At 47.3% G+C, this 11,384-nt stretch overlaps 1 protein-coding gene across 13 annotated transcripts in view; it reads left to right on the top strand.

Moving 5' to 3' along the window:
- TANC1 (tetratricopeptide repeat, ankyrin repeat and coiled-coil containing 1) overlaps positions 1-11,384 on the top strand; it is a 252,857-nt gene that overhangs the window by 201,609 nt on the left and 39,864 nt on the right. For all 13 annotated transcript variants that reach the window (XM_044934922.2, XM_044934949.2, XM_044934939.2 and 10 more), the window contains 4 exons: positions 60-226; positions 1,962-2,569; positions 7,424-7,532; positions 8,795-8,917. In XM_044934922.2, coding sequence (XP_044790857.2) covers positions 60-226; positions 1,962-2,569; positions 7,424-7,532; positions 8,795-8,917 — 1,007 coding nt within the window. The remainder of the gene's footprint in view (positions 1-59; positions 227-1,961; positions 2,570-7,423; positions 7,533-8,794; positions 8,918-11,384) is intronic.

Genomic DNA, 11,384 nt, shown 5'->3' with positions numbered 1-11,384 from the left:
GGTGCTCTCTTATAGAAATGTATAATTTCTTAATTTAAAAAAATCATTTTATCTTTTAGAGCAGAAAATTCCTGAAGAAGAATACATTATTTTGATAGATGGCTTAAATGAAGCTGAGTTTCATAAACCTGATTATGGAGATACGCTTTCTTCCTTTATTACCAAGATTATTTCTAAATTCCCTGCTTGGTTGAAGTTGATTGTGACTGTAAGAGCCAATTTCCAGGTAAAAAAAGAATTCTCAAATCTCTTTCCAAGACCCTATGCCCCAATTTTGCAATTTTTATAATTATAATTTTAGGTTAACATTAACAACCTAAACTGTTGTAAATCATTTAGCTGCTGAATTGAAAAGTGTATTAGAACTTTGAAATATTAGTGTACAGAGCCCTAAACAGGCAAAGCTGTAACCTTTTTACCCCCAAGGCACGTTTGTCAAGGTGTCAGGTAAGTTCCCTACTTTGATTAAGCTACACTGGTGCTTCCAAAACGGAAGTGTCTCGCCCCAGTTCATCGCAGCGCAGTTTGCAGGGCTGTTTTAGGGGCCTGGCCAATAAGCCTACTAGGATTTCAAGTTATTCTTGCTGGTAGTTATTTGTATGGGTTTGCAGTGAATTTTTTTCTTTTTTTCGATGAAGAGATAAGGGAGAGATAAAGGAGGAAGATTTTTAAAGCCAATTCTGAAAAAAAGGTCCAGTTTTTCCTAAAACTTAAACACGAGATAACACTTGCAGCAAAATGAAGAGTGTATGTGTTTTTCTCTTCCTCAGCTGTCCCCTCATTTGAACTCTGTAATGACATCTTAACAACCATTGACTCCTTACATCTACCCCTGTCCATTTTTAGTAATGATGCAAGACATGGATTTTTATTTTTTTCCCTTTTTGGATGATATTTATTGAAAAATAGCATTTGGGTCCTTCTTTTCCTCTTTAAAAGTAGAATTGGACCTCATTTGCACTTGCGTTTGTTTTTATAGACCTTTGATCATACACTTTTCAGTCACTTTTCACACAGCGGGCAGAGTGTGGCAGTCAGCAGCACGGGAGCAGGAATCCTGTGCTCTGCATTCGAGCTGTGTTGAGTTTTCACAGGCTCAGTTAGCATCATTGTGGGGTAACAGTCCTCAGCCTGCCTCCTACAGCTGTCGCATTCAGTGAGGACATGCTACGGAAATGATGGTGGGACGTTTAAACAAAAAAAAGACAAAATTCACCTCTCCTGTTAAGCGTCACCTGTGGGATGGCAAAGGGATGGGGTGTCTGGAGCTGGTAATGTTCTGTCTCCCTGCTGGTCCCACAGGTGTAATTGGCCTTGAGAAAGTGAATGACACCATGCAATTAGGATTTGTGCACCTCTGTATATCACACTGCAATTTAAAAGTTTACCAAAAAAAAAACAACAAACCTAACAACAACAAAAAAATAGTGGGCTGTATGCAAGTCTAACAGCTTCATTACAGCAGTCCCGGGGCCCAGCCTGGGGGCGGTTTCCGATGCCCTGGCTGGGAATCTTGACGCACGGTGAAGAACGCCTCTGATCCCAGTGTCTGGCCATGGCCTTAGATGCACAGAGGTGGTGGGTGTCTGTGCTTGTTGAATCACCAGTTGCACAGTGTAAAGATTATGGGTGTAACAGGTCACCTGGGGTCTCAGTGCCCCTTTGCTGGTGCAGCCAGGTTGTCACTGTCAGCTCAAGGCTCTTCCATCTCACTTGGCTCCACATCCTCGGATAAGGGCCTCAGGAAAGCCTTTTCTGATTTAATCTCGCATCAGGCATTTCTTTCACATAAGCTTTTTATCTTCAATTTATCCTATTACATGTTTTAAGATAAAACAATGAGTCCCTGTAATCCATGAAAATCCTCCTTGAAAGAAAACTCGGGGATCTGGTTTGAAGTGCAGCTGACATGAAAAAGAAATCTCCTTGGAGTGACACTGTGGGGCCCTGTTCCTTTGCAGGAAATTGTCAGCGAGCTGCCATTTGTCAAGCTGTCCTTGGATGACTTTCCGGACAATAAGGACATCCACAGTGACCTGCACGCCTACGTCCAGCACAGGGTCCACAGCAGCCAGGACATCCTCAGCAACATCTCGCTGAACGGCAAGGCTGATGCTGCCCTCATCGGCAAAGTGAGCAGCCACTTGGTTCTGCGGAGCCTCGGCTCCTACCTGTACCTCAAGCTCACCTTGGACCTCTTCCAAAGGGGACACCTGGTCATCAAGAGCGCCAGCTACAAGGTGGTGCCTGTGTCTCTGTCCGAGCTCTACCTGCTGCAGTGCAACATGAAGTTCATGACCCAGTCTGCTTTCGAGAGAGCACTTCCCATTTTAAACGTGGCCCTGGCATCCCTCCACCCCATGACGGATGAGCAGATCTTCCAGGCGATCAATGCCGGCCATGTCCAAGGGGAGCAGGGCTGGGAGGACTTCCAGCAGAGGATGGATGCCCTCTCCTGCTTCCTCATCAAGCGGCGAGACAAAACCCGCATGTTCTGCCACCCATCCTTCAGGGAGTGGCTCGTGTGGAGAGCAGATGGCGAGAACACAGCCTTCCTGTGTGAACCCAGGTATGACGGGCCGCTTACCCAGCAGCTCTGTGCAGGAAGCCTGATGCCTGGCTGGTGAAGGGATCACAAACACGATTCATGTTATTTTGCAGAAAGACAACACAGCATGAATGATACAGTGCAAGCCGCTCAGTCCTGCCCAGTTCTTTGTGACCATATGGACTGTAGCCCGCCAGGCTTCTCTGTCCATGGGATTCTCCAGGCAAGACTACGGGAGTGGGTTGCCAATCCCTTCTCCAGGGGATCTTCCCGACACAGGGATTGAACCTGGGTCTCCTGAGTTGCAGGCAGATTCTTTACTGTCTGAACCACCAGGGAAGCCTTCAAACAAAAACTTCCTTCTTTTTTTTTTTTTAAACTTTTATTTTGTATTGGGGTATAGTCAGTTAACCAGCTTCCCAGGTGGCACTATTGGTAAAGAATCTGCCTGCCAATGCGGGAGACATGGGTTCAATCCCTGGATTGGGAAGATCCCCTGGAGAAGGGAATCAACTCACGCCAGTATTCTTGCCTGGAGAATTCCATGGACAGAGGAGCCTGGCGGGCTATAGTCTGTGGAGTCATAAAGAGTCAAACACGACTGAGCGCATAACCAATTAACAGTGTTGTGGTCATTTCAGGTGGACAGTGGAGGGACCCAGCCTTATACATACATGTATCCATTCTCCCCAAACCTCCCTCCCATTCAGGCTGCCACATCACGTTGAGTAGAGTTCCATGTGAAAGCTTCCTTCCTTTAATTGCTAGTATTGTAGGACTCCTTAGTACATCTGGATGAAGGAGAAGCTGGTGGTGCCTGGGCGGTATTTCTTTGTGATTCTCTTCTAGGTCCCAGTGCCCTCTCTCAGGGACACGTGCAGGAGAGTGTGGGACCAGCTGCAGGGAACAGCTGGCTTCCCTCAAGCCTGTTCACGGCTCCGTTCCTTTGCGGGGGTGGGAATCTGCAGACTGCCTCTCAGTGCCGTTCTGCCACCTCTTGAGCTTGTGGCGTCTTGTCCCGGGGATCTGATGCATCTGTGGCCCCAGAGGGGAACGCAGCCATCACTTCCGGCCACCTCATTTTGTACTTGTGTCCTGCAGGGATAGCAGATTGGGGTTTGGGGTTGGGAGGAATCGGGTTCAGAGTTCAGGTGCCTCATTTGGCGGTGGGCGGCTGCATCCGAGGAGTCAGAGGTCCACTGAGGCTTTGTAGCAGAGCTGGGCCAGGACACAGCTCTCCCCACTGTCCAGGGGAGGAGGTAGGCGGGAAGCCTGCCCACCCTGCAGCGTGGTGTTAGTCAGGGTGAGAGACTGAGGAATTTGAAGCGCAAATGTTCTTGGATAAGGGTGGGTTCACTTCCAGCATCATTGCTCCTGCCTTCTCTGATTCGGAATTGCTCCCGGCCCTGTGTAAGAGGTCTAACAAGCTTCTCAGCTGTCTCCCTTGGGCTGCCCTGGCCGTTTAATCCAATGCTAAGGCCTGGACATGAAATGAATAAGCACTTGTGAGCCACGTAATCCATTTCTCCCATGAATATTTTTTTAATTTATTGAGTTTTAAGTGGAGGATAATTGCTTTACAATATTGTGTTTATTTCTGCTATACATCAGCATGAATCAGCCGTAGGTATACATATGTCCCTTCCCTCTGGAACCTCCCTCCCACCTCCCACCCCACCCCACCCCTCTAGGTTGTCGCAGAGCACCTGATTTGAGCTTTCTGTGTCACACAGTAAATTCCCACTGGTTATCTATTTTACATATGGTAATGTATATGTTTCTTCCATGAATATTGACTTACCATTGACTCTCTTGGTCTAGCTGCTCTTTTATGTTGTAAATAAGGTGTTTTCTTAGGTGACACTGGGCTAAGAGTTGATTATCTTTTGAAAGTGCTTTGGGAAATAAACTAACTCCCAGGTTATTTAGCCAGTCAGTAAAAACTAGGTGACAGATGTTCTATGATATATTTAACCAAGTCAGACCATTTTACAGGAAGATAGTGAAGTGGAGAGCAGCCTTGCTAGCATGAGGTAGATGGGCCTGGCTTGGCCTGCAGGCAGAGTCGAGGAGGTGCTGTGTATGGATGACTCTGAGGTGTTATGCTTCAGAAACGAGGGATGGCATTGCTCTAAGGGCAGGTCAGAGAGGCAGAGGCACAGAGCTGGCTTTGTTAGGCAGGAGCTGCTTTGGAGTTTAGCAGTGTGAGCTCATGGGGTTGGTTGTGGGGTTCCAAGGTGCAGGTGGGGTCTAACAATTGGAAGAGAGGTTGGAGTTAAAGATCTGGCATCGTTGATGGAGAGGCAACGGTGGGACATGGTGAGGAAGTGCAGTTGGGGGAGAGGGAATGCTGGACTTCTGGGACAGGGAGAATGATTTCTGGGAAGGAGGGGAAGGAAGTAGGCACTGCTGAGAAGTGAAGAGAGCTGAGGGTTCAGAGGAAGCCATTGGCTTTTCGTTGCGGGAGGAGGGTCCTAGATCTCCAGGAGATTCCTTCCACTGGGTCGTGAGGAGTGAAAGAGGAGAGCCAGCATCCTGGCATGGAAAGTAAAAGGGTGGAGAGGTTTGGGGTTAAGGGTGGGGAAGAGTTTTGGTTTATGTTTTAAACAACACAAGGGATTGGGATGTTGTTGGAAGCATCCTTGAGACAGCATGTTCATGGAAACACAATCTGTGAAGGGGGAGAAATTAGAAACTCGAGGGAATGCGGTCATCGAGTCTCCTCTTTGCCTCTGCAGCATCCATTCACGGCACGATTCTAGCTTGATTTTGTCTTGTTTACGTGTCTCCAGTCCAGTTGCTGAGAGCTCCTCAGGGCAAGGACCTCACATTGTTCCCCATGAGATCCCCAGTATCAAATAAGGTGCTGGTTCTAGGGGGATGTTAATGCACAAATGATTGGATAAGTTGGGTTATGCTGAGGAAGAGCACAGGGGCTCATATTATGTAGACTGTGGTCACGCTCTACTCGGGCATTATCACCTATTTGGGCCCATCATTTACCTGTACAGGCCTCTGTTTCCCCCAAGCACACCAATTTGGAATCATGATACTTCATGATTCACAGGGTCAAACAGGTTAATAAAATAATTTAGTTACTCTTTCTGCATCTGGCACGTGGTAAAAAGCTGGATATGTGTAAGCTTTGGAAAATGGACAGTAAGTGTGGGTAGACTTGGAAGGAGGCTTGTGATCTTAGGAAGGAAGGATGTAAAGGTATATTCAGTGTAGAGGAGCTCGGGTACCCAATGACTGTGTGGTGAATTGTTTCCTCAGAGAGGTGGGAAGCCATGTGCTTAGCTGAGCACACCAGACACCTTTGGCCCAACCACTGAAGGGTGGGTGGTCATCACCCACCAGGGCCAGCCAACCACAGTACTTAGCAGGTTTTGTGGTGGTCACAGCTGGCATGGCCACAGAGCTAGCAAACTGGGAGACTGAGGGTGGCTGAGCCCGTGGTGGGGAGACTGGCCCTGATCAGAGTCATGTGGGACTAGCCCATTGACGTGGGCCAGGGAGGGCATGGTGCACTGGGAGACGGCAGAGAGTGGTTTCCATGGGGGCAGGGGAGGTGCTCCTGTGAGAAGGGGAGCTGAAGCATGAGGTCTGGGAGATAGTGTGTGCAAGGGAGCACAGGGCATGTGCTCCAGACCCTTACAAGACGGTAAGTGGGAGACTCAGTGGCAGTGGGTGCTTACATGTCACACCTTCTCCTGTAGGACGAAAAACAGTCTTGTGGTTTCCACCTGCCCTGGTTTCCTCATCTGTAACATGCTGTATAATTGAGAAACAGGCAAGCATCTGGATAGATAAATATGATTTAAGTGATGCATGCTTTTAATCCTCTAGATCAGCAATGACTAGAAAACACAGTTAGAAGAATGCTTTTCTTTTTCACAGTGTTTATCTTTTTCTCTACAACTAGCTGCTTTTTCTCAGCAGAACAAAGTTTCACAAGTGTCAGGTTAATAGAAATGAAAATGATTCACCTCACACAGCAGTCACTGCTGCTGGAGTAAGCAGCCCTTAGCATGTTTTCCAAACACACTGGCCTAGATGAAGACATGGAGTCCATGGGAGACAGAATAAGTTCTACAGACATGGAGGGGAAAGTGGATAAGGTGGCTCCTTCATGAGAGGGCTGGTAGGGGGATTAATTGGTAGCGTCAGTTGAATGTCCGCCCTGTGCCCAGACATGGCAAACACACTTACACAGCTTAGCTTTCTTACCCCTACAAGGAGCTGTGTTCCTTTCGAGCCTAAAATGCTAGTTGTTTTCTGATCATGAGCTATGTCTGCGTGCAGCCTGGTTTTGCTTTCCCTCCCATGGTAAGGTCTTGTCCTTTGGCCCAGTCTGCCCTCAGTGGTGATTGTACTGACACGAGGCCTAGGGTCAGGTCCAGTATGGTTCTGCTCCATCTGTCCATTTGCACATATCTGACCTTCATCTGTCCATCCATCCAAGAAATGCATATTTGGGTTCTTACTGAGTCTTGGGCATTTGCTAGGTATTGTGACCAAGCTGTGACTTAGACAAGACCCTTAGTCTCATGGAGTTTGTGTTTTTGTGAAAGACTTAAATTACACGAGAGTGATGGCTGATGAACACAGAGTGGGTGGTTCCACAAAGACTTGCCCTGTCCTGGGGCTTCTCTCTGAGTCACTCCACAGAGATAGGGGAGTCTCGAGAAGATGACGTAAGGAGTAAACAACATTGGCATCCTCTGTGAAGAAGCAGCTTTCCACCCCTCTCATATGGTGATGCTGAGACACCAGCAGGAGAGTTCAGGGGTCGTTTGGTGATGTTCACCCCAAGGGCCTGCAGGGAGGTGCACTGGGGTCTTTGGTTACCAGCCTTTGTGTTTCTCGTCCTAGGAACGGGCACGCTCTGCTGGCATTCATGTTCTCGCGACAGGAGGGCAAGCTGAACCGCCAGCAGACCATGGAGCTTGGCCATCACATCCTGAAGGCACACATTTTCAAGGTGAGCCCCACACCGCTGGAGGGAGGGTTTCATTGGTGCCGCATTGACGTTTTGGTTCTGGAGACAACTTTGTGAGCCCCATTCCAGACCCGGCCCCTGCCTAAAAGTAACCATTGTTCTCACTTTTCCACCCTCTAAATCAAGTTTCCACTTCATTCATTCCCCTTTGTTTCCTTGTTAAATAGTTATGGAAGAGGCTGAGTTATGTGACCTCTGCAGTTTCTTACCACCTGGATTTTCTGATGGTGTCCTTGTTTCTTGTGGCCTAGTTTAACTTGTTCCTTTTTCCTCTGGATTTTTTATTCTTTGGTAGTTATTTTGAGCAGTTTAATCAGGTTCAGGTTTGATTCCTCCCTTACCACCCTCCCCTGCATATCATAATTACTTTACACAGGTAAAAGTAATACTGCACTTTTGCTTTTTTGTACTTTGCAAATAATTGTATTTTTTCTTACAAAATGAAGGTTTATGCCTCCCCTGCATTGAGCTAGACTTTTGGCACCATTTTTCCAATAGAGTTTGCTTACTTCATGTGTCTGTGTCATATTTTGGAAAATTCTTAAAATATTTCAGACTTCTTCATTGTTACTTCTTATGGTGTTCTGTGATCAGCAATCTTTGATGTTACTAGTACAACTTACTGAAGTCTCAGATGATGGTTGGCATTTTTTAGCAATAAAATATTTTAAAATTAAGGTATGTATTAATACATTTTTTTAGACAGTGCTATTGCACACTGAATAGACTACAGTATGATGTAAACATAAAGCTTTCAAGTGCACCAGGAAACCAGAAAAATTGCATGACTCACGTTGTTGCTGTGGTCTGGAACCAAACCTGCAATGTCTTCGAGGTCTGCCTGTTAGAGTTAAAATGCTCTGTAAGCCTGCATGAGGTTTCTGGGGTCAGGACAGCTTGTGTGCTTGGTGGGAGGCCATCAGCCATGACTGGCCTCTTCCTTCGTTAAGGACTATAAATGGTGATACTCTAACATTTATTCTTCCTTTAATTGATTAGAGAACCTCTATAAAGAGAAACTTTTCCCTCAACTGCCATCCTTTCCGCCAGGCGGACAGTTACTGTAGCAAAGGCAGGCTGGTTCCTTGACCCTTGGTTTTAGGACGGGAATGCTTACAGGTCCGAGCCTTTTTCTGTGCACACAGCCTTTGCCTCGTGTTCAGCGGGGACGTTCACCTGCTTCAGACCCATGCTGCATGTGGGAGAGGAGATGTTGAAGCTGATTTGCCGCTGTTTTTTCCCAGGGCCTCAGCAAGAAGACGGGAATCTCTTCAAGCCACCTCCAGGCCCTGTGGATCGGGTACAGCACCGAGGGGCTGTCCGCGGCCCTGGCCTCTCTCAGGAATCTCTACACTCCCAATGTGAAGGTGAGCCTCCCTCTGCCCAGGGAGCCAGAGCCCCTGCCTGACCACTGTTGCATCAGCGGTCCTGCTGTCCCCTGCCCTGGGTTGTGGGCAAAGGAGGCTGGGACGCTTCTAAAGAGGCGGTTTTCTGGGTGTGAAGCACACGGATGTGACTGCTCCGTTGCCGGTTCTCTTCCACACGTCTGGCTTTTGCTGAGGCAGCAAGATGTGGGTGGTCAGGGGCTGCTATGTGAGCTCATGGTGACTGTTTCAGAGTAGATGAGATAAGGGAAACAGTTCACAAAGGAAAGCAGAGGTCAGAGGGGAATTTCCAGGGAAAATGGACTTTTAAAGCATCCTAGCTTCCAATCTGGACTATCTCTTTACGGTTCATAGGAAATTAAGCCCTGATGAGTGGCAAAGGGTTGGTCACTTTAAAGAGGAAAATTTTATTAAAGATTTGTACACACATGTATTTATGACCACGGAAAGTGTATCAGGGTCTGCCTGCTGCTAAACCAAGGGCTTTCTCACTCCCCATCAGTGGCTAATATTTCACAGTATTTTGCTGAGCTTTTCAGAGTAGATTTTTCCCTCCTCTGTTAATGCAGTCTAAGAATCTAAAGCACACAGAGGCCAAGTATCTGCTTAAGGCAGCAAAGAGGGGTTAACTCCCATGGCGTGTGGGAACTCCTGACTTAACATTATAGCTGTTGATAACCATCTTCCCCAGTGCAAAGTAAGATGAGATCGTAATTGTCTTCACATTTATATTTCTTACCTGCTTGACGTAGCTGCTCGACTCCAGGCCTTTGAGCCCCAGGCCCTGATGTGTTGGCTGCCTTCAAAAGCTCTGACATCGTTTCCCAGGTAGCCAGGTTCTCCCCTTCAGTCACCGCTATGAAAAGTCATACCTGTTCTCTTGTTAGTAGCCCAAGGATGGCCTCACATTGTCACCAGGTGGTCAAGGGAAGCCCTAGAATTTTCCAAGAATCTTTTTCTTCTCCTCACTTTGGTTCATTAAACCCACATGCCCCTGAGATGGTGCCATGGAAGAGTCTTGTCCCCACACCCTCTCCAGGCCCGGGGGAACCTCTGTGTCTCTTCTCCCCTATTGTCAACATGTCCCACCCTCAGCACCCCACCTTGGACGTGTGTCTGGGGATCGAGGCCTTGCAGAGCACTGCCCCCTCTTCTCCCCTCCCTGCTTTCCTGATGTATAATAGTCCCTTGGATTCATTCCAGGTCCTTCCACAGACACCTAAATCCAAGGATGCTCAAGTCCCATATATAAGGGCACAGTATTTGAATATAACCTACGCATATCCTCCCATATACTTTAGATCATCTCTAGAGTGCTTCTAATATCTAATATAATACAAAGACTATATAAAGAGTTGCACACAGCAAATTCAAGTTTTGCTTTTTTGCAACTTTATGGAAAGTTTTATTTTCAAATAGTTTTAATCTGTGGTTGGTTGAATTCACAGATACAGAACCTACTAATAGAGAGAGCAGGCTGTTTTCCTTATTTTTTTTTCTCGCTCTTTTTTCAATGGAAGTATAGTTGATGTAGATTTTCGATGAACAACCTAATGACGTGATACTTGTTTTTATAGCACAAAAGGTCTTGTTAACAAATATCACCACATGTGGTTATAAATTTTTTCTTACAGTGAAAACTTCAGATCTACTGTCTTAGAAACTTTGAAATAAACTAAATTATTATTGGCTTTGGTCCCGTAGGGTACATTACATCCCTCCTTGCTGGTCTTTAGAAGTGGAGAGTGTAACAATGCTGACAAAGGAGCCTGGGTGTCAGGAAGGACCCAGCAGGGCTCTGACCCTGGAGCGGCTCGCCCACAGCCCTACCGCCCAGTACAGAGCTTGGGTGTTGGTTAGAGAAAGGCCACCACCCCCCTGGTGGATTCAGACAAGGTCTTTACAAATGCAAAAGTGCAGGTGGACTCAGTGCTGTTAGGGTTCCAGTCTTGAGAGGCAGAGGGCTTATTGGATTTTGGCTGGGCTCACCCCTGGACAGGGCATCTGGAAGCAGAGCAGCCCTGGAGAACTGCTCCCAGGAACCCCTGTGTCCAACCTGCGTTCTGCAGAGGGGTAGACTTGAGGGTTGTGTCCTGACTGAAGCTATGTGCAAGTTTTATGGGGTGAAGACAGGTAAGCCGCTTTTGTAATTAAGGAGCACTAGCTCTAAGCTTGGAGAAGGCAATGGCACCCCACTCCAGTACTCTTGCCTGGAAAATCCCATGGACAGAGGAGCCTGGTAGGCTGTAGTCCATGGGGTCGCTCAGAGTCGGACAGGACTGAGTGACTTCACTTTCACTTTTCACCTTCATGCATTGGAGAAGGAAATAGCAACCCACTCCAGTGTTCTTGCCTGGAGAGTCCCAGGGACAGGGGAGCCTGGTGGGCTGCTGTCTATGGGGTCGCACAGAGTCGGACACGACTGAAGTGACTTAGCAGCAGCTCTAAG

The sequence above is a fragment of the Bubalus bubalis genome, chromosome 2, assembly GCF_019923935.1.
Source record: "Bubalus bubalis isolate 160015118507 breed Murrah chromosome 2, NDDB_SH_1, whole genome shotgun sequence".
In the NCBI taxonomy this organism is placed as follows: Eukaryota; Metazoa; Chordata; class Mammalia; order Artiodactyla; family Bovidae; genus Bubalus; species Bubalus bubalis.
This window is presented reverse-complemented; position numbering and strand designations above follow the sequence as displayed.